Source organism: Arachis stenosperma, chromosome 6, assembly GCF_014773155.1.
Source record: "Arachis stenosperma cultivar V10309 chromosome 6, arast.V10309.gnm1.PFL2, whole genome shotgun sequence".
NCBI classification, from domain to species: domain Eukaryota; kingdom Viridiplantae; phylum Streptophyta; class Magnoliopsida; order Fabales; family Fabaceae; genus Arachis; species Arachis stenosperma.
In genome coordinates, this window is record NC_080382.1 from 135,259,444 (window position 1) to 135,279,375 (window position 19,932).

General features: G+C 34.6%; 1 protein-coding gene and 1 long non-coding RNA gene across 3 annotated transcripts; one reads left to right on the forward strand and one right to left on the reverse strand.

Moving 5' to 3' along the window:
* Positions 1 to 4,902: 4,902 nt before the first annotated feature.
* On the reverse strand, positions 4,903 to 6,141 carry LOC130932959 (uncharacterized). Its single transcript, XR_009067569.1, has 3 exons — positions 5,841 to 6,141; positions 5,257 to 5,317; positions 4,903 to 5,155 (listed from the first exon to the last, which is right to left on the reverse strand). It is a non-coding gene; the product is annotated as an uncharacterized LOC130932959 (long non-coding RNA).
* A 450-nt stretch (positions 6,142 to 6,591) lies between these two features.
* On the forward strand, positions 6,592 to 15,245 carry LOC130935700 (histone-lysine N-methyltransferase ATX5-like). 2 transcript variants are annotated; one of them, XM_057865570.1, is made up of 23 exons: positions 6,592 to 7,918; positions 8,019 to 8,074; positions 8,202 to 8,415; positions 8,760 to 8,888; positions 9,017 to 9,085; positions 9,181 to 9,249; positions 9,355 to 9,446; positions 9,630 to 9,722; positions 10,558 to 10,693; positions 11,184 to 11,286; positions 11,391 to 11,490; positions 11,817 to 11,941; positions 12,172 to 12,317; positions 12,460 to 12,564; positions 12,755 to 12,819; positions 12,997 to 13,210; positions 13,506 to 13,592; positions 13,729 to 13,785; positions 13,867 to 13,956; positions 14,076 to 14,162; positions 14,269 to 14,343; positions 14,577 to 14,677; positions 14,836 to 15,245. In XM_057865570.1, exons 1-23 carry the CDS (start codon positions 6,977 to 6,979, stop codon positions 14,924 to 14,926), a joined length of 3,246 nt encoding a protein of 1,081 aa, XP_057721553.1. In that variant the 5' UTR covers positions 6,592 to 6,976; the 3' UTR covers positions 14,927 to 15,245. The 2 variants fall into 2 exon arrangements, with proteins under 2 accessions (XP_057721553.1, XP_057721554.1); XM_057865571.1 differs by having other exon boundaries at positions 7,680 to 7,918; positions 8,209 to 8,415.
* Positions 15,246 to 19,932: the final 4,687 nt, after the last annotated feature.

Consider the following 19,932-nt stretch of genomic DNA (forward strand, 5'->3'; position numbering starts at 1 on the left):
TTCGTACCATCGAAATAGAAAGTGATTTTTACTAAGATACATAGGTATTTAGAACTAATCTATATATTATTTATTTGAATAAAATTTAAGCACAAAATAGATCTTTATAATTACTTTCTTTTCTTCCGCTACGTGTTATGAACACATGGTAATCCTTTAGTGGTATTAGAGCTTTGATTTTTTGTATTTAAATTTTATTCCTATTTTCTAAAAGTTTGTGAATTAATAGGATTATTCAAACTTTTTTTAGCATGTGATGCAGTTATTTTCTTTAAAATGGTTTTCTAATAAATTAATAGTTAATTTATTTTAATTATTTAATTGTGATTAAATTATTATTCTATTAAAATAATCGTTATATTTATAATCAAATGTTTTTTTTGTTCCATTTATTCATTAAATTTTATCCTAATTTTGGTCACAATAAAAGAAATAAGATACAAAATATTTTTTGTTTGTTTCTAATATATATAAGTGTATATATAAATGTCAAATTTGATTTGATAGTTTAAAAGACTAAATGTTAGTCTATTAAAAATCACATTTTAATTTGATTAATGTGTTTTGAACACTATAATTTTAGAAATTAACTTTTTTAATGTTCTTGATTATAAAGAGCGCCCTGACAACTAGGAGTTTTATTTTCAAGATAATAATTAGTATATATATGTAATATATTAAGATTTAATTTTATATTTTTACCTAGACAATCTAGGAGTATAAAATTTAATCCATGAGTACTGATAAAAAATTCTCTAACAATAGAGATAAATTCTAAAAGTTAGGAGATTGTCAAAAAAATAAATTTATCTCTTATTTATAAGGAGCAACCTGACAACCAGAAGATTTGTACTCAAAGATAGAATTTAGAATTTATTTATGCATATGATGATGTATAAGAAGAATTAATTTTATACTTGAACCTAGACAACCCAAGGGTATAAAATATAATTAAGTTAAATAATTGTCTGACAATCAGATAATTATTTGAGATTATAATTGTCTAGGATACAATTTAATTATGTTTATTTAGAATAGGTATGAGTAACAACTTGACAACCAAGATACTTATTCATTATTCTAAATAGTTTTGACAGAAATATAGATTTCTTAATTTACTTTCATATTTTAAATTTTTAAATATGTCCACTTTTTGTATAGCATACTTGAAAGTAATATATTGAATACAATTTGAGAATTGTATTTTCAAAAGGTTATCGTTGAGATGATAATCCTACTGAAATAATATCCTCCAATAAAATTAATTATGGAACGATTAGAACTTGTGAAGTATTTGGAATATTGTTTTATTGCAATATGTGTTATTTTGACAACCATGAGTTCTAATTTCAAAGGCATATATCCACTATTTATTAATGAATATCTTGAGAAGATGTATGGTGCTCAAAGTAAGATAGTATGAAGATTAAAAAAATTTGTTTAAACTAGTGGGAGTATTGGACAATATACTTTACATTAAACAACTTTAGAAGTTGGAATGCCATTAGGCAAATAGTTTAGCGAAATTTGTTCTTGTAAGTATTTTCTGAGATTTATTTTGTTACAAACAGTTTATAATTAGCCTTAATATGATTAAGGTTAGTGATCTTTTTGGAGAAACTCAATATGAGTATTGAGGATGCGAATCAAAGTTTCTTTTAAGGGTTGGTTTGACAAATAATAAAAATACTGAGTATTTTTATTATAAGAGCTTGAAGTAAAATCTCTAATATATAATTGATATTCTATTGAATAGAGAATAAGATTCTTTCAATGCACAAATACTAGTACTCTATGTACTCCATCATGTTTAAAGAAATATGGAATTTGATTTAGCTGGGGATCATTGTTTGTTAAATATTTGGACTACGTTTTAGAAATGTTACTAAATTAACAAATTTCTCACTAAATCAGTTTTTTTACCTATATGAGATATGGAGAGGGCATTAGCCGAAACTCAATAAGATTAGAGTTTGGAAATGTCTTATATGTCTTAAGAGATGGCATAACAATAGGATTGATATTATATTCAATAAATGAGATTTATTAGTTACCCTAAAAAAAAAAAGTCTTATTTCTATCACCTTTCTTAAGATAAAATATTTGTGATAAGAGGTTGAACTCTTTTTTTTAGAGAAAGAGATTCCCTCCCAAAGGAAGATGAGGTGAACAAATACAACTTGATAAAGTCACAGTGGGAGTACAATTACTTTTATTATAATTGTTTACTACTCAATAGACGATATATTTTTCTCCTGAAAGTATAAAAGATTTGATCGTCAAACTAATTTTTTAAAAGGTAGTCTATTTGTATAATGATACAATTCTATACAGATAGATCTAATGTTTACTTATATTTTTTATAATCATGTTCAATAAGGATTGTCCTTAAAATAAAACTATGCACTATTGTAGTGGAGATTTTATGTTTTGAGAAAACGGGATATTTATTATGCACTAGGTGTATTTTACAAAAAATCAAGCATACATGCTCAAGAGCTAAGGTGTTTAAGATCAAAAGAGTTTTGATAAATACAAATGTGTATTGAAAAAGTATACACATGATTGATTGGTTCTAGTGCAAGTGGGAGATTATTGAGATAATAGTATGCACAAGATCCAATCTATCATGATTGGCTCTCGTGCAAGTGGGAGATTGTTGGGAATAAATAGTACGACCACAATCCAATCAATCATGTGTCAAATAATTTGTTATTGTTATTATATTAAAATGTTAATATAATAAGGTCCTTGATTAAATTTAGAGATTTATCATTGTGATAACGATCATAATATTGAGAGATAAATCTTTTATATTTTAATCTAAATTGTTCTTGTTCATATGATTTTTAAAAATGACATTATAGTCTGGAAAGATTAATATATATATATAATGGTCTTCATCGGATGAAGATTAATAGATCTCATTTGTTAAATTATATATATATAGATGGTGCATATAGAGATATCACCATTGAATTGACTCACTCTGAGAATTCCTAATGGCTATAATTACCGCATATTTGTCAATAGCATATTCTCAAGATGAACATAATAATAGAGTTTCTTTTGACCTGCGACTGTCATAGTAATTAACAATGTATTTATTATACTTTGATTCCGGACACCTAATACCCTAGGGTACTAGTTGAATGGATATCGGGTATGATTTAAATACTTGTAGAATTAATGATTAGTCAATAAGGAATCCGTCAACTCTCGGTAAAGAGTTTGAGCTCTATGATTATAATGACTGAGATGAATAAAACCTTGGCCAAGAAGATTGAATGATTGAAGAAATGAGTTTCTTAGGTCATTTATAGTTCATTATAATAATGGTAACAAGTTAGAGTTTGACAATTAAACCATATTTTAAGGGTTAACCAAGAGTTGGAAAAATATATTACTTTATTCTTCTTAGATTCTTAGTAAAAATATATTACTTTATACTATCAAGTCGTTAAGGAGTGTTGCTAGACACCAACCTTAATTAGTAAATTTAGTATGACTAATTTACTACCTGCTTAGTATTGAACTTATGGGGTCACACATTAATGAGTATTCTAACCTTTGCTGTAGAATTGTTAAATTATTATTTTGATTTGATCAAATAAATAATTATATTAATTTAAATGGAATATTATTATATTCTTTGCTAGCACAAAGAATATAATAATAATATGATATTGAGTACTGCTAGGGAGCTAATGGTCTAAGTGTACAATGTGTACAATGGACTATTGAGTTACAAAGTGAATATCATTACATCATCCATAATAACCATCCGAGTATTAGGGATAATAAACATTTCAGGTCATGAAACCACTCATCATAAAATTTTAAACTGATTTTGGGGTTCACCAAGGATCAAACTCTTGACATTTTGGATCTAGAGCTCTAATACCATGTCATGATACCACTCATCCCAAAAGTTTCAGCTGATGGGAAATGGTAACACTAATTGTTATATCTCTAATACTCTCTAAATCTTCATTGTACACATTGTACAAATATTCCATTGGCTCCTTATACTTTCTCTTATTGAGGATGTTAAATGAGATTTGAGAATAATTAGTTATTCTATTTTTAAATTTGAATTCTAAATTTGGATAAGATCCTAATCGATTCTATTTCAAATTGAATTATGATATGGTTAATAAATTTGAAATATTCAAGTTTAAAATAATAATATACGATTTAAATTTGAATTGAGATTCAAATTTAAAGTCAGTAACAAGTCTCATACTATATATATATATATGTGTGTGTGTGCGCGCGCGCGCGTGCGCGCGCTAAGAGTAGAGAAAAAAGATAAGAATAAAACACAAGAATTTTATTCCTTTACCTCTATATACATAAACGTATGTGAGCCTAATTTTTAGAGAAGAATTTTATGACGTGCAAAGAGTTGCAAGAAATTTTTCAATTTAGATCAGATGTCTATTGGTCAAGGAATTGACAACAAAAGTTTGTCTCGGTGTGAATACGCATAGCACCTTCGTACCATCAAAGGAGAAAGTGATTTTTACTAGCGTACACAAGTATTTAGATTTGATCTATATATTATTTATTCGAATAAAATTTAAGTACAAAATAGATCTTTAAAATTACTTTCTTTTTTTTTTGTTATATGTTATGAACACATGGTAATCTTTTAAAGCTGCTATCTAATAATATTAATAATAATAATGATAAATATAATCATGGATTTGGAACCACCCCATATGCTACATTCTAAAGGCTACTACTAGCATCTTAGTGTGGATTTAGAATCCGGCCATGTAAAAAGGGAAGGGAAGTGATATGCACCCCATTGTATTTATATAACTTAGATAAAGATTTACCAATCTAAGAACTTGTGAGTTTCAAGTAGTGATATTCAAAATTACCATAGGGATCGGATCCTGAAATCAACAGAATGAATACATCCCACACACCCTGGTCACTATCTATTTCTATTTTCTACCTTTAAAATTGAACATAAAATTACAATACAATAAACCTATAAACGTTCTTTTTCTTTACTGCCTTAACTTGTTGTATCTCAGTCTTCAAACAATTTCCCATTTCAGCAATAATCATGTTGCATCTCAGCCTTCAAACAAACAGCTTCTTTTTTCAGCAATAATCGTTTAGATATTTCTAACTGAACAACCTGTGTTGTCGTTATTTTTGTTTTTGCAAGTATAAATAACGTAATCTATTAGCCCAGAATTCTATAAAAAAGAAAAAGGTATATCAATATATCATGTTAACCTTGCAAATGGCAACTGTACTTGTAGTCTTGTACAAACTTCCATGCCACCATTGCTTTCTTCTTCAAATGATTGAACAACAGAGTTAAAAAAAAAAATATATATTTTGTTAGAAATCAAATTTAACTACATAGCCAAAAAAAAAAAAAAAAACTGTAATACAGGGGAATGGATTCTCGACAGGGTAGTGGTGGTGGATGGTGGTGGTTGACGATCTGCAGCAAACCCTAGAGTTTTTATTTTTTATTTTTTATTTTTTTTTCAAATATTACATAAATAAATAAATATTAAAACAACCAATAATTTGATATACGAAATTAGGGCAAAATTGGGCGTAATCGAATCAATTTATATGAAGATTCAGCCACCACCTATCATGAGAAAAAAAAATAAAAATAAAAAACAAAACAAAACTTCTTCGTGTCCATCGACCAACATATTGGTGGGTGGGTGGGGAAGCTCATGTTTTCCGCGGACCAATAACCGTTACCAACGATTTATTCAATTCACATATGAATATATTAATCAAATTATTATTCCATTACAAAAATGAATTCAACCCAAAAAAGAAATTTAAAAACTCACAACAAAATTATTTTCCTCGGAACCTGCCGGTGCTCCTTATGCACTGTTTCACGTCGTCCTCCTTTATCTGAAAAAAAGAAAAAGAAAAGAAAACCAACTCATTAGTAATTTTCCGTAGCTCTAATTGTTGTGCGAAGTAGAAGAATTCAACATAACAGAACCAATAGTTTACCAGAAAGGCCAAAAAAAAAAAAAACAGAGAGAATCTTATATTCGTCGCCGGAAAATACAAAACTTGCTATAGATATATCAAAATCATATATAAACACACACACATTCATAAATGTAATTGTTAAATCGTTATTATTAGGGTTCCGAATTTCTCGGAAATCTTTCATTCATTTTTTTCCCCCTTGTGCCTGTAAGTAACACTATGAAGCACATTACTGCATTCAGCAGAGGATCTGGCTCATCACGTCTTCACTATTATTCACATTTTCACTACTCCGAATCCATTGCGAGAAGAAAGAAAATTACGATGACGAATTTGGCAACACGTGACGCCCAAGTTTCGCTACTCCATCACTTAATGCAAATTCACATTCACATCTCACGTAAATTACAACATTGACGCACTCCAACTTAACGCCCAAACTATTTTCTCTCTCTATATCCTTCTTCTCCTCCTACCTTCTCTCTTCCAAAATATATAAAATAAAATAAAATAAAATCGTTTAGAAAATTTCATCAAAAGCAATTCACATTACAATTTTTTTTCTCGGATTTACGTAACACAATATTATTTTATATATTAAATATTAAATTATTTGTTATATATATATTTTTTCTCTCTTCTGAGTTTGTCTTCGAGTTTGGCCGAAAACAGATCCCTCTTTTTTCATTGTCAGAGTTGCTGGTTCGTTCGATCTCGTGGATCAAAATCCCGCGACATTCTCGTAACTCAGTTTCTCTTTCTCCGCGAAACCAGTTCTTTCTTCTCTGTAACTCTTTCTCAATCAACATTTCAACACATCCTTCGTTTTCCGATTTTCCTTTATTGCTCTGTTTTATCGGAATTCACAAATTCCAGATTAGGGTTTATAGAGAAACTGTAAAATTCTCTCGAATCGGAGCTTCGGGGTTTAATTTACTCAATGCAGCTGCGGTGATTGTTCGTTAAATAATTTCCTTAAACAATGATAATCAAGCGGAACCTGAAATTCCAAATGCCGAGTCTGAAACGGAAGAGACTCGGTGACTCGGCGGGTGAAGGGGACGAGTCAGCCGCGTCCACTCGTAAGAAGAAGAAGAAAACTACCAACGGGTATTATCCAATTAACATCCTCTGTGGCTTCGCTGCCGGCGTAATTCCCGCGAGTTTTCGCGGGTTACTCGGCGCTGCAGCTGCTGTGTTACCACCGGAGAAGACGTTTTCTAATGTGTGCACCACGGAGATATCTTATTCTCGGGGCAAAGTGGAGGTAAATTCGAATTCGAATTCGAATGATTTGAATGAAATTGAAGAAGAGGAAGTTGCAGTGGCGGTTAGAGGGAAGAAGGATAGTAATGTGTCTCGGCCGCCGCTTGTGCGGACTTCGCGGGGGCGAGTTCAGGTGCTGCCTTCGCGCTTCAACGATTCGGTTATGGATGATTGGAGGAAGGATGGTACGAGTGAATTTGAGAGTGTGGAAGAGGCACCAAAGGCTTCTTGCAAGAGAAGAAATGGGGAAAGGAATGGGCAGAAGAGTAAGAGCTATGCCACATTGTGTTTGAACTCGAATTCGCGCGGCTCGATGGCATTGAGGAAGCGTGAGGTGTATCTTGAGGATGTTGGATTTGTGGAGGTGGAGGAAGTTGACATAACAAGGAATGAGGGAGTTCTGAAGGTGGAAGAGGAAGAAGAAGAAGAGGAAGAAGAAGACAAGAAGAAGAGGAAGAATAAGGAAGAAGGGTTGTATGGACCAGAAGATTTTTATGCAGGTGATATCGTGTGGGCAAAAGCGAGAAAGAAGGAACCGTTTTGGCCTGCCATTGTCATTGATCCTACCACTCAGGCACCTGAACTTGTCTTGAGGACATGCATAGCTGATACGGCTTGTGTCATGTTTCTTGGATACTCAGGGAAAGAAAATGAAAGGGTATTGACCATCTTTAAAAAAAAATGAAATAATTTTTTAGCAACTTCTATTTGTTGAAGTAATGGCCATTTATTGTGTTTTGATGATGATATTTAAGCAGGATTATGCATGGGTGAAGTATGGGATGATATTTCCATTTATGGATTATGTAGACAGGTGAGCAGTTTGTTTAGTTGTCTTCTTACTCACATTTGTTTTCTAGAACTAAAATTTTGATTCTTTGATTTTTTTTTTCTTGCTTCAAGAATTTGTGCTTACTGGCTTAGTATTATACTTGATCTAGGTTTCAGGGGCAGTCTGAGTTGAGTTACTGTAATCCATCTGAATTTCAAACTGCAATAGAGGAGGCGTTTTTGGCGGATCAGGGATTTTCAGAGAAGTTGATAGCAGATATTAATTCATCAGCTATCAACACTACCTACAGTGATTCGGGTGTAAAGAGATTGAAGGAGGTTACTCATGCAAACCAGCATGCTGAGCAACGCTTTCTAAATCTGGTAAGTCATCAGCAGCACGGAATATTTATTCATTTGGTGTATCCAGAAGGCCTTTTACCAGCTCATGCATTAAATTTTGAGGATTTTAAGGATGGATGAGAAATTGTGAATTCAATTCAAATTTGTAACTGAGTTTACTGTGCCACTGCTTGGTTCTTTCTGAGTAAAAGGCCCAAATAGTCAAATACTGGCTTGTAGATTTGGCATATACCAATTCCTTCAGATTGCTTATGCCCTTGTCAGTCCCTTTTTCTTATATGTTACTGTAGAATCAGGAGTTGGAAAGTTTACTGACATCTGATCATGTTTAACTAAAGGTTTATTGATTTCAATTCCTTATGTAGGATTTAATCAATAAGAAAATAGACACACGGCCTTGTGAAGCATGTGGAGTGAACCTTCCTTTCAAAACGTCGAAAAAAACAAAGAACTCAACTCCTATTCGCCAACTCCTATGCAAAACATGCGTTGGGGTATGTATAACTTGCCTTTTTCTTCTAGCCATTTAGTTCGAGTCTGTACAGAAACATTATAATTTAACTATTTTTTATTATTGAAATTCCATCTTTTATAATGTTTGAAATATATTTCTCTTGGACAGTTAACAAAATCTAAGCATTATTGTGGCATATGCAAGAAAATTTGGAATCATTCAGACAGTGGAAGCTGGGTGAGATAGTTGAATTCTGTTAGCTATTTAAGGCACTTTGGTGTCTTCAATGCAATACCTGTTTTTTTGGGTACTAATTTCTTTCCACCTTTTAGGTACGTTGTGATGGATGTAAAGTGTGGGTGCATGCAGAATGTGACAAAATTTCCGGCAACCTTTTCAAGGTTTATCTGCAACTCTTGATATCTGAGTATTTTATCTTCTCAGCATCTGAAGCTCATAAAGAGACAATTTGTTTTATTCTGATCAATATATTCTGTTTTGTGAAGAATCTTGGAGGCACTGATTATTTCTGCCCTAGTTGCAAAGTGAAGTTTAATTTTGAGTTATCTGATTCCGAAAAATCACAGCCAAAAGTCAAGTAAGTGTATACAGTTCTTACTTTTTTACCCATTTTTTCTTAATATTCCTTGGAAGTATCTGCCCTGTTTGGACTGGTGTTCATCTACTTATTTATTATATATATATTTTAGCTCTTTTAGAAAATATGTCATTTTACAATTATTATTTGGATTTCTGACTATGGTGGAAGCTTATGTTCTAGATGGAGCAAAAACAATGGGCAGCTAGTGCTTCCAAAAAGGGTCAATGTTCTATGCAATGGTGTGGAAGGAATCTATCATCCAAGCCTTCACTTGTAAGTATTGTTTCCTATTCTATTTTAGGTTTATCACTATCATCATCACTTTTGATTCTATGGTTATTTATTACTTTCTGGTGGTAGATCTTATGTTCCTTAACAGTTAAATGGTTATGTGTCCTCTGTTGCTTCAGATGAATGATTCTAGTTTTAGCAATTTGTAAGTTAACCAAATTTGCGCCAATACTTGTCCCCAGCAATGTTGAGGAAACTTTAGTTTAGTCTTAGTTCTTCTTTGTGTAAACACCCAAACTAGTTCCGTATTGCAAAATAACTTCTTACTTCTTAGATAAGCTCTACTGTCATAAGAAAATTGTTTAAAGTAGAAAATGATAGCTTCTGGATAGTTACTTCAAAATGAATGTGGTTATAAAAAGAGTTCCCTTTTTTTTTGGGGGGGGGGAGGGGGGGAGGGGGGGGGGGGGGGCTAACATAGCTACATGTTGTTTAGGGTATCAACCTATTACTAAGGCCTTATTCTGATAGCTCAATTTGTTAGTCATGAAATATTAAGGTGAAAATAATGTAGGGGCATAAATAAGCTAAAACTAAGCTCACCTAAACAGCGCACTATTTCCAGGTTTCTCTAAAATATAATTTTCTTATATCCTAATTTATTATGATTTGGCATTTATATGAAATCCAGATTCATGACTGCAATAAATCATATAAGATGGTTATCTGGTATCCAATTATATTTCACATTTGAAATTAATTGATGCTAATCATAAATTGGACGATGTTGTCTGACTTCTGAAGGATTCATTTCTTCCTTTTGGCTATGATAGGAAGAATTGTTTGTTAATGGTTTGTTTTTCATGTTCTCTTACAGAGTTGTTTGCAAGTGTGGTTTTTGTGAGACAGAAAAGCAATCGCTTAGCGAATGGGAACGCCACACAGGTTCCAAATTGAGAAATTGGAGAACAAGTGTTCGGGTGAAAGGCTCCATGCTATCACTGGAACAATGGGTTTGTACAAATCTGTATCGTTTGATTTTGGTGCATAATGTCCCCATATACTTTTTTTTTAATCTGAAAATGTGATACTAATTGGTTCCTGTAGTATAGTTGACTGTTAAGAGTCTAATCATTCTCTTTCTGGAGTCGTAATTTGGTCAATGTACTCATAGTCTGGCTATATATTAGTGTCATGTTATAGTTTACAAATACTATTATTAATTTAAGTTTTCTGCATCTTGTGATTTAGGTCTAAAATTTAATAATACAACTATTCACCAATATCAATATTTTATTTGAATTATGAAGTCTTCAGTGAATGCCAATAATGCTGACCTCTTGAGAAGCTCTGCAAACTTATAATATTAGTCTCTTTACGATTTAGCATATGGCACGCCTAGAGGAAGAAAGATTCAGGTTGCAGACTAGATTTATGGGGCCAAGATTTTAACTTAAGACATGACTTAATTTGTAACTAATAAAACCCATTTTAATTTCTCAGATGCTGCAATTGGCCGAGTTTCATTCTAATGCCGTAGTTCCTATCAAACCCAAAAAACCTTCCTTAAAAGAAAGGAAGCAGAAGTTGCTTACGTTTTTGCAAGGTACATTAATCATAGTTCTTTGTTGTACAAATTCATAATATCATGATTTTCCTAGAAGAATTCCTGAGAGTGATGATGTTGCTGAAGACTGTTTTCTATGACAGAGAAGTATGAACCGGTTTGTGCTAAGTGGACTACAGAACGATGTGCTGTTTGCAGATGGGTTGAAGATTGGGACTACAACAAAATTATCATTTGCAATAGGTAAAACAGCATCTTCAGTTTAATATCTGTTTGTATATATATATTTTTTAAATAGTCAAACCATCAAGATACAAGGATCAGAAGAAGCTGCTGTGTGGTGTAAACATTTTGTAGCTGATAAATGTAGTGAGATCATAGATGTTCTAGAAAAATAAATCATGAGTAGTTATATCTGTAACTTTAAATATTTTAATATAAGAAAGCTTGATGTGTCTCTTTATGGTTTTAGCTTTTGGGATATAGTATCAAACTTGCTACATCCTTACAGTTGATTCCGTCATCATCACTATCTATTGAATTGCATTGCAATGCATTACATTTTACAGATGTCAAATAGCTGTTCATCAAGAATGCTACGGTGCAAGGAATGTTAGAGACTTCACATCATGGGTTTGTAAAGCTTGTGAAACACCTGAAATTAAACGGGAGTGTTGTCTTTGTCCCGTAAAAGGTGGGTATTCCTCAATGTTTAAAATGCATTATACACATAGTTCTTCCTTGTGAATTATATTTTCTGGATTTCCCATTTGCCGACTTGATTCTTTCAACCTTGTAAATTCATATAAATGTGTTATTCTTCCTCCTCTCTTTTATGTATTGCTATAAAATTATATTATAGTATCTTGAAGCTTTGGTAAAGTTGTTTTATCCTCACTATGTTAATGTGTTATTGTTCCTTAGGTGGTGCTCTAAAGCCAACAGATATTGACACATTATGGGTTCATGTCACTTGTGCTTGGTTTCGGCCTGAAGTGGCTTTTGCTAGTGATGAGAAGATGGAGCCTGCTTTGGGTATTCTTAGTATTCCGTCAAGTTCTTTTGTTAAGGTGAGATATCAACACCCAGTTTGTTTAGAAAACGTAATTGTAAAATGATATAGACTACAGGTTTCCTAAATGGTTTTCATTTGACGTCTCTTGTTCCTTCTTTATGTCTATGTTAATCTAAATTGTGTTTGTTGAATTTCAGATTTGTGTTATTTGTAAGCAAATTCATGGTTCATGCACACAATGTTGCAAGTGTTCTACTTATTTCCATGCCATGTGTGCATCAAGGGCTGGCTACCGAATGGAGGTCGGATCAACTCTGGTTTTTATTTTTTATTTATTATTTCGGGCTTCCATTTGCGAATTGTCGTTAACCTCTTACAATTTGGATTTCAGTTCAGTTATGCATCATGACTAATGTTTAGTTGACATGTTGCATTTTCTTATTGATAATTTAGAGACTTTTTTTTTCTCTAAATTTTCCTGCTTAAATGCAGTTGCACATTTCGGAGAAAAATGGTAAACAGACAACAAAAATGGTTTCCTATTGTGCTTATCACAGGTATAGGATCTTCAATTACAACAAAAGAGACAATACTTTCTTCTTTGTCCCTTTATACGGTTTCCTTTTCAGAGTTTTCTTTTGCCACAATTTTTACTCTTTTTTGAATTCCTCAAGTATGAATTTAAGATTCATTTGAATCTTACTGTCAGCTTTTTGTTTTAATATTACTTGCAGGGCTCCCAATCCAGACACTGTTTTGATTATGCAAACCCCCCTTGGGGTCATTTCAACTAAAAGTCTTCTACAAACTAAGAAAAAAACGGGTTCCAGGCTAATTTCCTCTAGAAGAACAAAGGTAGAAGAAACCCCTCAAGCAGATGATACTGAACATGAGCCATTCTCTGCCGCTAGATGTCGAATCTTTCAAAGAACAAACTACACTAAAAAGGTAAGATGCAGAGATTTATTTTCATTTGCAATATCTGTAACATAATGCTTAGTCAATGTAACATTTACTCTTGATACTTCTTTACATTTTCGGTGCAATTCATACTTCAAGTTAAATTGTTTTTTCGATCATAAATTAATGGAATTTACCAGTGAAATACCATGGTTTATGAACTTTTCTTTGAATTGTTCACTTCTCTGTACACTATCTTCATCTCTCTAGTATGTCCATGGCACTGTTATCTCTCCTCATAAACTATGCCCCTTCACTCATTTTTGGGATTTCCACTTGCTAGAAATCAGCAGCTGATGCCGTTCCTCATCGTGTGAGGGGTCCCTATCATCATCCTTTAGATGCAATACAGAGTTTGAATGCTCCCAAAGTAAATACTCTTTCTTCTCCTATATTTTCTCAAGAAATGAAAGATTCACGTTTTTTTTTTCTTTTTCCTTTTTTTTGTCCTGGGTACATAAAGGATTCATCTTTTGCTTTCTTTCTTATCTCGTTCCCTCAAGCAGGTGGTACAGGAGCCTCAGGCATTTTCTTCTTTTAGAGAGCGCCTTTACCACTTACAGGTAAAATAATCTCTTAAGTGTTTTATTGGCCCTTGTACTCAATTTCTGATTATGTTGTGGGTACAACTTGCATGATTCCAGAGAACCGAAAATGAAAGGGTTTGCTTTGGTAGATCAGGCATTCATGGATGGGGACTTTTTGCACGTAGAAATATTCAAGAAGGAGAAATGGTATTGTCATGCTCAAATATGAAAAGATTCTGAAGTCCCATTGGTGCATTATGTATTTTAAATTTCACAGTAAATCAGAACAGAACCCTTGATAATTAGCATGATTTAATTCAAAACAGGTTCTTGAATATCGTGGTGAACAAGTGAGACGTAGCATTGCGGATCTCAGGGAGGCACGCTATAGATTAGAAGGGAAAGACTGCTATGTGAGTTAATCCTTTGTGTTTGTGGCCTCTAGATTCATATTTCTTGTTCTTGTTCATTGTTCATGTTCTGTAACACTAAATTGGGTTGTTTTCTCTCTCTTGGCAGCTATTTAAGATAAGTGAAGAAGTGGTAGTAGATGCCACTGATAAAGGAAATATAGCAAGGCTAATTAACCATTCTGTAAGTCAACCTAACTTAAAACAACATCAAACTAGTCAACCTATTTTGTTGAAACTTGTGATTGTGAAATCATTTAATGTGTATGAATATGAAATCCTTGAAGCTGAATATGTACCTGTTGGAGAGGCCAATCATGGCTGATATTTATTGGTTTTGTACATTATTGTTCCCCCTGTACCCTTACCATTGATTATTAATACTCCCATCTTACCGGATCTTCGTTCATGTAACAGTGTATGCCAAATTGCTATGCAAGGATCATGAGTGTAGGTGATGATGAGAGCCGGATCGCACTCATTGCCAAGACTGATGTAACGGCTGGCGATGAGCTAACGTATCTCTCTCTCTCTCTAGATCTTTTCATGTTTGAATGTTTTCATGCTTGTGCTGCCATGTTCATGCAATGTTCATGCAATGTGCTTGTGCTTGTGTTGCAACTTCAGCATACATTTTGTTTGTTCAAATTAACTTAATCTTGAATGTATCTGGCAGGTATGACTACTTGTTTGATCCTGATGAGCCAGATGAATTTAAAGTCCCTTGTTTATGCAAAGCTCCGAACTGCCGCAAGTTCATGAATTAGGACTATAATATACACAGATCAGGATGACATTATTGTTTCTCCACAAGGAGCCTAACCCATCCCCTTCATTAGTGGGAACCTCATAGTTAACCTAAGCTGTAATTTTAAACAAACCATAGGTACAGGAAAGAAAACAGAAAAGTGGAAAAAAAATTTTTCTTTTAATTTTTCCCAATTTCTTAGTGTTTGATTTTCTTGGAATTATGGCGCTGAATAAAAGCCGTAGTGGCTTTAGGCTCTTGGCGTTTTGTAAATGGGACTCATAATATTGCTTCGTTCTATAAAAGCTAGTGCAAGCCTCAGTATATTTCTTCTCTTACCAGTCAAATTGCAAGGAAAAGCTTTGATTATATCGTTAGAAGAAAATTGTTAGACCGTTTACGTGAAAAAAAAAAACTAAAAAAAAAAACTTGAATTGTTGGATACTTCTTATTAGTTATTAGAATTAAGCTTACAGCTCCCTAATTTTGGTTGCTTGCTAAACAAGTCAATGAGTGTGTTAAGCAAGTTAGCGAAGTTAGATTATTATTTGTTTGTGTTCATAAGTGAGGTGAGATTAACCATTCAAGAAATTTCATGCTGTGAACCCATTCAAGCTCATTCAATGCAACTTTTTCTATTTAATCTGCAGGTTTTTTTTTCTTTTTGTTATTTTAATGATTCATTTTCAGTGTCAAAACCTTAACTAAATTATATGCCTCTATTTGATATATAATTATTAAGTAGTGTTTCAAAACTTACCCGAAATCAATGTCATTTGGGTCTGAACGTGAGATCCAGACTCGTTTTTATGGGATGTGCTGATGTCTTGTCTAGCGAGGTGAAACCGTGAGTTCTTCGGCGAGGTTGATGGGTTCGATACTTAAGTTGGTAAAAGTTTGAGGCAAATTTTTATGAGTTAGGGTTCGAAAAATACCTCAATGTGTTAGGATATTTATAGAAGTACCTGATGAGCTAGTCAATACTTTTGAAGCTGTTCCATCTTTGATAGTGGGTGGTTTCTCCTTTTTATTTAAAAAAGTTGTTATGATTTTTTTTTTAAATTAGTAATAGAGATTGTAGGAATTAATTGAAATTCATCTTATTTGAACAAGTCAAATTGAACTGTTTCCATTGTGGTAGACTTCTATGAAATCGGATAAATTACGTGGTGTAGACCTAGACTCTTATTCGTAGATTGTGGATTAGGTCTTAGTCATTTTAAATTTGAACTCTTATCATGGATCCGGATATAAACAAATAACTAGTTAGATATTCACATATCTCTAATCAATATATTTAATTTTCAATATTTTGTGAACTCAACGAAAACAATACAAAATATTTATACGCATTTCATTTTGTTTCTATAAATTTTATTTTAGGTTGTATTCATTTTGACAAATTCAATTAAAATATTTTTTAATATATAATAATTTGCTGCGTATTTATCTTTTTCATAAGTATGTTTATATTTAAAATAGTATTAATTAAATAGATACACAAAATTATTAGAAATATATTTTAGTATTTTATAATGTATGTGTTACGATGGGTAACCGGAGATTAATAGGCTGGATTCGTTAGGTTGGCCTAATCGTCTGAGGAGGGAAGCCTTCGAATGGGTTTGCACCTTTGGGGCCTTCATCCGACTTGTGACCGTGAGTGAACGGGGGGTGGTACCTGCAAAGACACTCCGATGCCTAAGTCAGCAAGGGTGTGAGCAGGTCTAGAGAGTATTGGGACTTAGAGATACCTGAGGGATGTCAGTGTATTTATAATGGTGAACCAATAACCACCGTTGGAGTAGTTTCACTTTCTCAGGTGGATAACCGTCCCTTTATCTTAGGAAAGTTGCGATATGGTTCCTGGAAGTGAGTTGAGAGATTTTAGGGGCAGTTATCATCTGCCAGCTAATCCTCGTTTCTGACTTCCTTAGAGCAAGTTATGGTGAGAACCGACTTCTCAGGGGAAGGTCGGTGTACTGTGAGGCTCAACCCTGTGGGTTGGGCCTGTCGTTTGGACCTGGGCCTTAGCGTTGGGCCAGGGTATAAATAGTGCCCCTACTCGAGCCCAATTTCTTTTAAGAGATGGGGTCGAGTATTAAAACTCGGGACCGTAACCGACCTGATAAGAAACCGACGTGATTTTTCGGAACCGACATGTTTTAAAAACTCTCAACAGTCACGTCTAATCAAACGTCGCGTCTCTTAGAGGTTTGAGCATTCATATGCGGGGGCGGTTACATTGGTAACGGTGCAACTCTTAAGTGGCTTGCGCCATTTTACCTTTATGCCCTTAACGTGTTTATAAATACTTTTCCCTCTCCTCGCTTGTTTCGTTTCTGAAAACTTTTCTACTTGCACCCTTTACTGTTCGAAAGAAGAAAACTCCTTCCTTTTCGAGTGCTGTTGCTTCCACCTTTCTGTGCGAGGAAAAAAGTCAGTTTCTTTTCTTACTCTTTCTTTATAGAGTTTTTCGTTTTGCATGTTTTGTTCTGTAGAGTGTAGATAGTAGTCTTGATGTTTCTCTGCTTAGTTTGAGAGACTTGCCTCGGACCCTTAGAGACCCTATATTTGATTCTTTTTCTTTTTCCTTTGTAGGTTTTGCTATCCCTTTCTAGATAAACAAAATGTCTTCTGTTGAAACCCTTGCTCAATGGGTGGATGTCACGGTTCTGGGGGAAGAACCTCTTGTTGACACTGACTTCATCACCAACCTTTGTACTCATCATAGACTTTATACTTCTGATGAGGATGAGCCAAAATATGAACTGATTGCCCTGGGTCTGGAAGACCGAATTTGTTTTGGGAGGACTTTTGAGGCAGCCCCTCCTTTTTTCTACATGTATGAGAGCATGATTACCCGCTTAGGCATTTTTCTCCCTTTTTCCGACTTTGAGATAGCCGTTTTATGCCACTGTCGTGTTGTTCCTACCCAACTCCACCCCAACTCTTGGAGTTTTTTGAAAATTTATCAATTTATCAGCCATGCTTTAGACTTTCCGACTTCTTTGAAGATTTTCTTTTATCTCTTTCATATGACTAAGCCCTTCAGTGGGCAAAATAACAAACAGCAGTGGGTGTCTTTTCGGGCCATACAAGGTCGGAGAGTTTTTACCCCTTTTTGATGAGTCCTTCCATGATTTCAAAAATTTCTTTTTCAAAATTCAAGCTATAGAGGGTCACCACCCTTTTTCCTGGATGAAACTTCTTCTCCTCGTTTCCCCTGTACTGGGTAAAGGCCTCTCCTTGTGAAAAATATGGTTTGGATGATTTGGATGAGGTGGAGGCGGCCAGTGTGGGATTTCTTCGAGAAGTATGGGAGAGAGCCCCCTACCTGGATACGAAAAAGTTTTTTCATGGGTCTCTGACCTTTGTCCAGGCTCAATTAGGTAGCTTTTTATTTTATCATATTTTTCGACTTGATGTTTGCACGACTATTTCTTCCGACTTGTTTTACTGACTTTAGCTACCTAATTGTTCTTGCAGAAATGGCGAAGAAGAATTCCAGGGAGTCTTACCAGAGGGTTCAGGAGGCCAAAGCGAGATCCCGTGCCAGAGTCGGCGGTGCCAGGGCAGCTGGTCCTTCCTCTCCCCCTCCTTCTCACAATTTGGGGACCCCCACTCGTCCTATTATCATTTCTTCCTTAGCCTCTTCTCTGCCGTCCCCTCCTCCCCGATCTTCCCCTGAGCCAGAAAAGAAGAAGCACAAGACTTTATAGTCTATCTCTTCTTTCGAAGGTGAAGCCAAGGTGGATGCGCCTCAGTTTGTTCGGAAGCATATCTATCCTCATACTCATATAAGTATGGATGATGCTTCTGTTCGAAACCACCTTACTATTCTGGCTCAGGAGAGTATCAAGGCAGCAGGGGTGTGCACAAAGTTCCTTGATATTTTTGAGAAGACTCCCCTAAGCTCTTTGGGTTCATCCCTGAGGGTTGAAGAGCTAGAGAGGAGGATTCTTTTGTATCAGGAAGCTGAGAAGAGTCTGAAGGAGGATGTCGCCAAGTTGAAGAAGGAGAGGGACAATCTCCAGAAGGAGGAGGAGAAGTTGATGGGCTGGTGCTCTATGGCAGAGCGTCTGCGGGAGAAGGCGGAGTAGAGCTATTCGAGCTTGTTCCAGGACCTTGTGGAGGTTAAAAATATTTGGTAAGAGCTCGGGATGCTTATGCGGATCTGGAGGACTCCATTGCTGAAGAATACGAGGAGGCTTGGAGGGTCTTTAAGGAGTAGGTCGGGGTTATTGCTCCCGACCTGGATCTCTCCCCTCTAGGGATGACAAGCGGGGAAGCCCGCCCCGCCCGCCCCGTCCCGCCAGAAGCCTGCCCCGCCTAGTGAGGCGGTCATAGAATCCTAGCCCACCCCGCCTAACTGCGGGCTGGCGGGCTTAGCCCGCCAAAGCTCCTCTTTTTTTTTTTTTACTATTAACTACTAAGTAATATATATAATTTCACAACCATATTAATAAATTTATAATTTCTAATGGCATAAAAAATTATATTTTTATATTAACAAACATTAAAGTCTTTGTAATTATAAATATATAATAAATATAATTATAAACCAAATTTTCATTCAAAATATAAGTATAAATATTCTCTCCAAAGCAAAATAAACATAATCCAAAACATAATTATAAATATTGTCTCTAAAATAACATAAATATAATTCAAAACACTCAATTTTTATCTTCATACTCTTGTAAGTTAGGTTGGGAGAAGTTAGGCTTTGGCAAAAAATTGCAAAAATACCCCCTCACTAAAAAAAAACCTTAGCCCGGCGGGGAAGCCCGCCCCGCCAAAGCCCGCCAAACCACGCGGTTTAAGCGGTGCGGGTTAGGCGGGCTTTTGCTATTTGGCAGTCCCGATTTTCCAGCCCAGCCCGCCTTTTTTGGAGGGTTACGCGGGCCGGCCCGGCGGGTTTAGGCCCGTTTGCCACCTAGACTCCCCTCTGGATCCTGATAAGGTCGTAATCGATGGGGCTATTGTTTCTCCTCCCCGACCTGTGTCTGAGTCCGAGTTGAC

Excerpts from the sequence above, each read along its gene's own strand:
- LOC130935700 (XM_057865570.1), top strand. The coding sequence starts at position 6,977 with ATGATAATCAAGCGGAACCTGAAATTCCAAATGCCGAGTCTGAAACGG. Across the intron at positions 11,287-11,390 it reads GTTGCTTACGTTTTTGCAAG|AGAAGTATGAACCGGTTTGT; the intron begins GTACATTAATCA and ends TTTCTATGACAG. Across the intron at positions 12,820-12,996 it reads TCCTATTGTGCTTATCACAG|GGCTCCCAATCCAGACACTG; the intron begins GTATAGGATCTT and ends TATTACTTGCAG.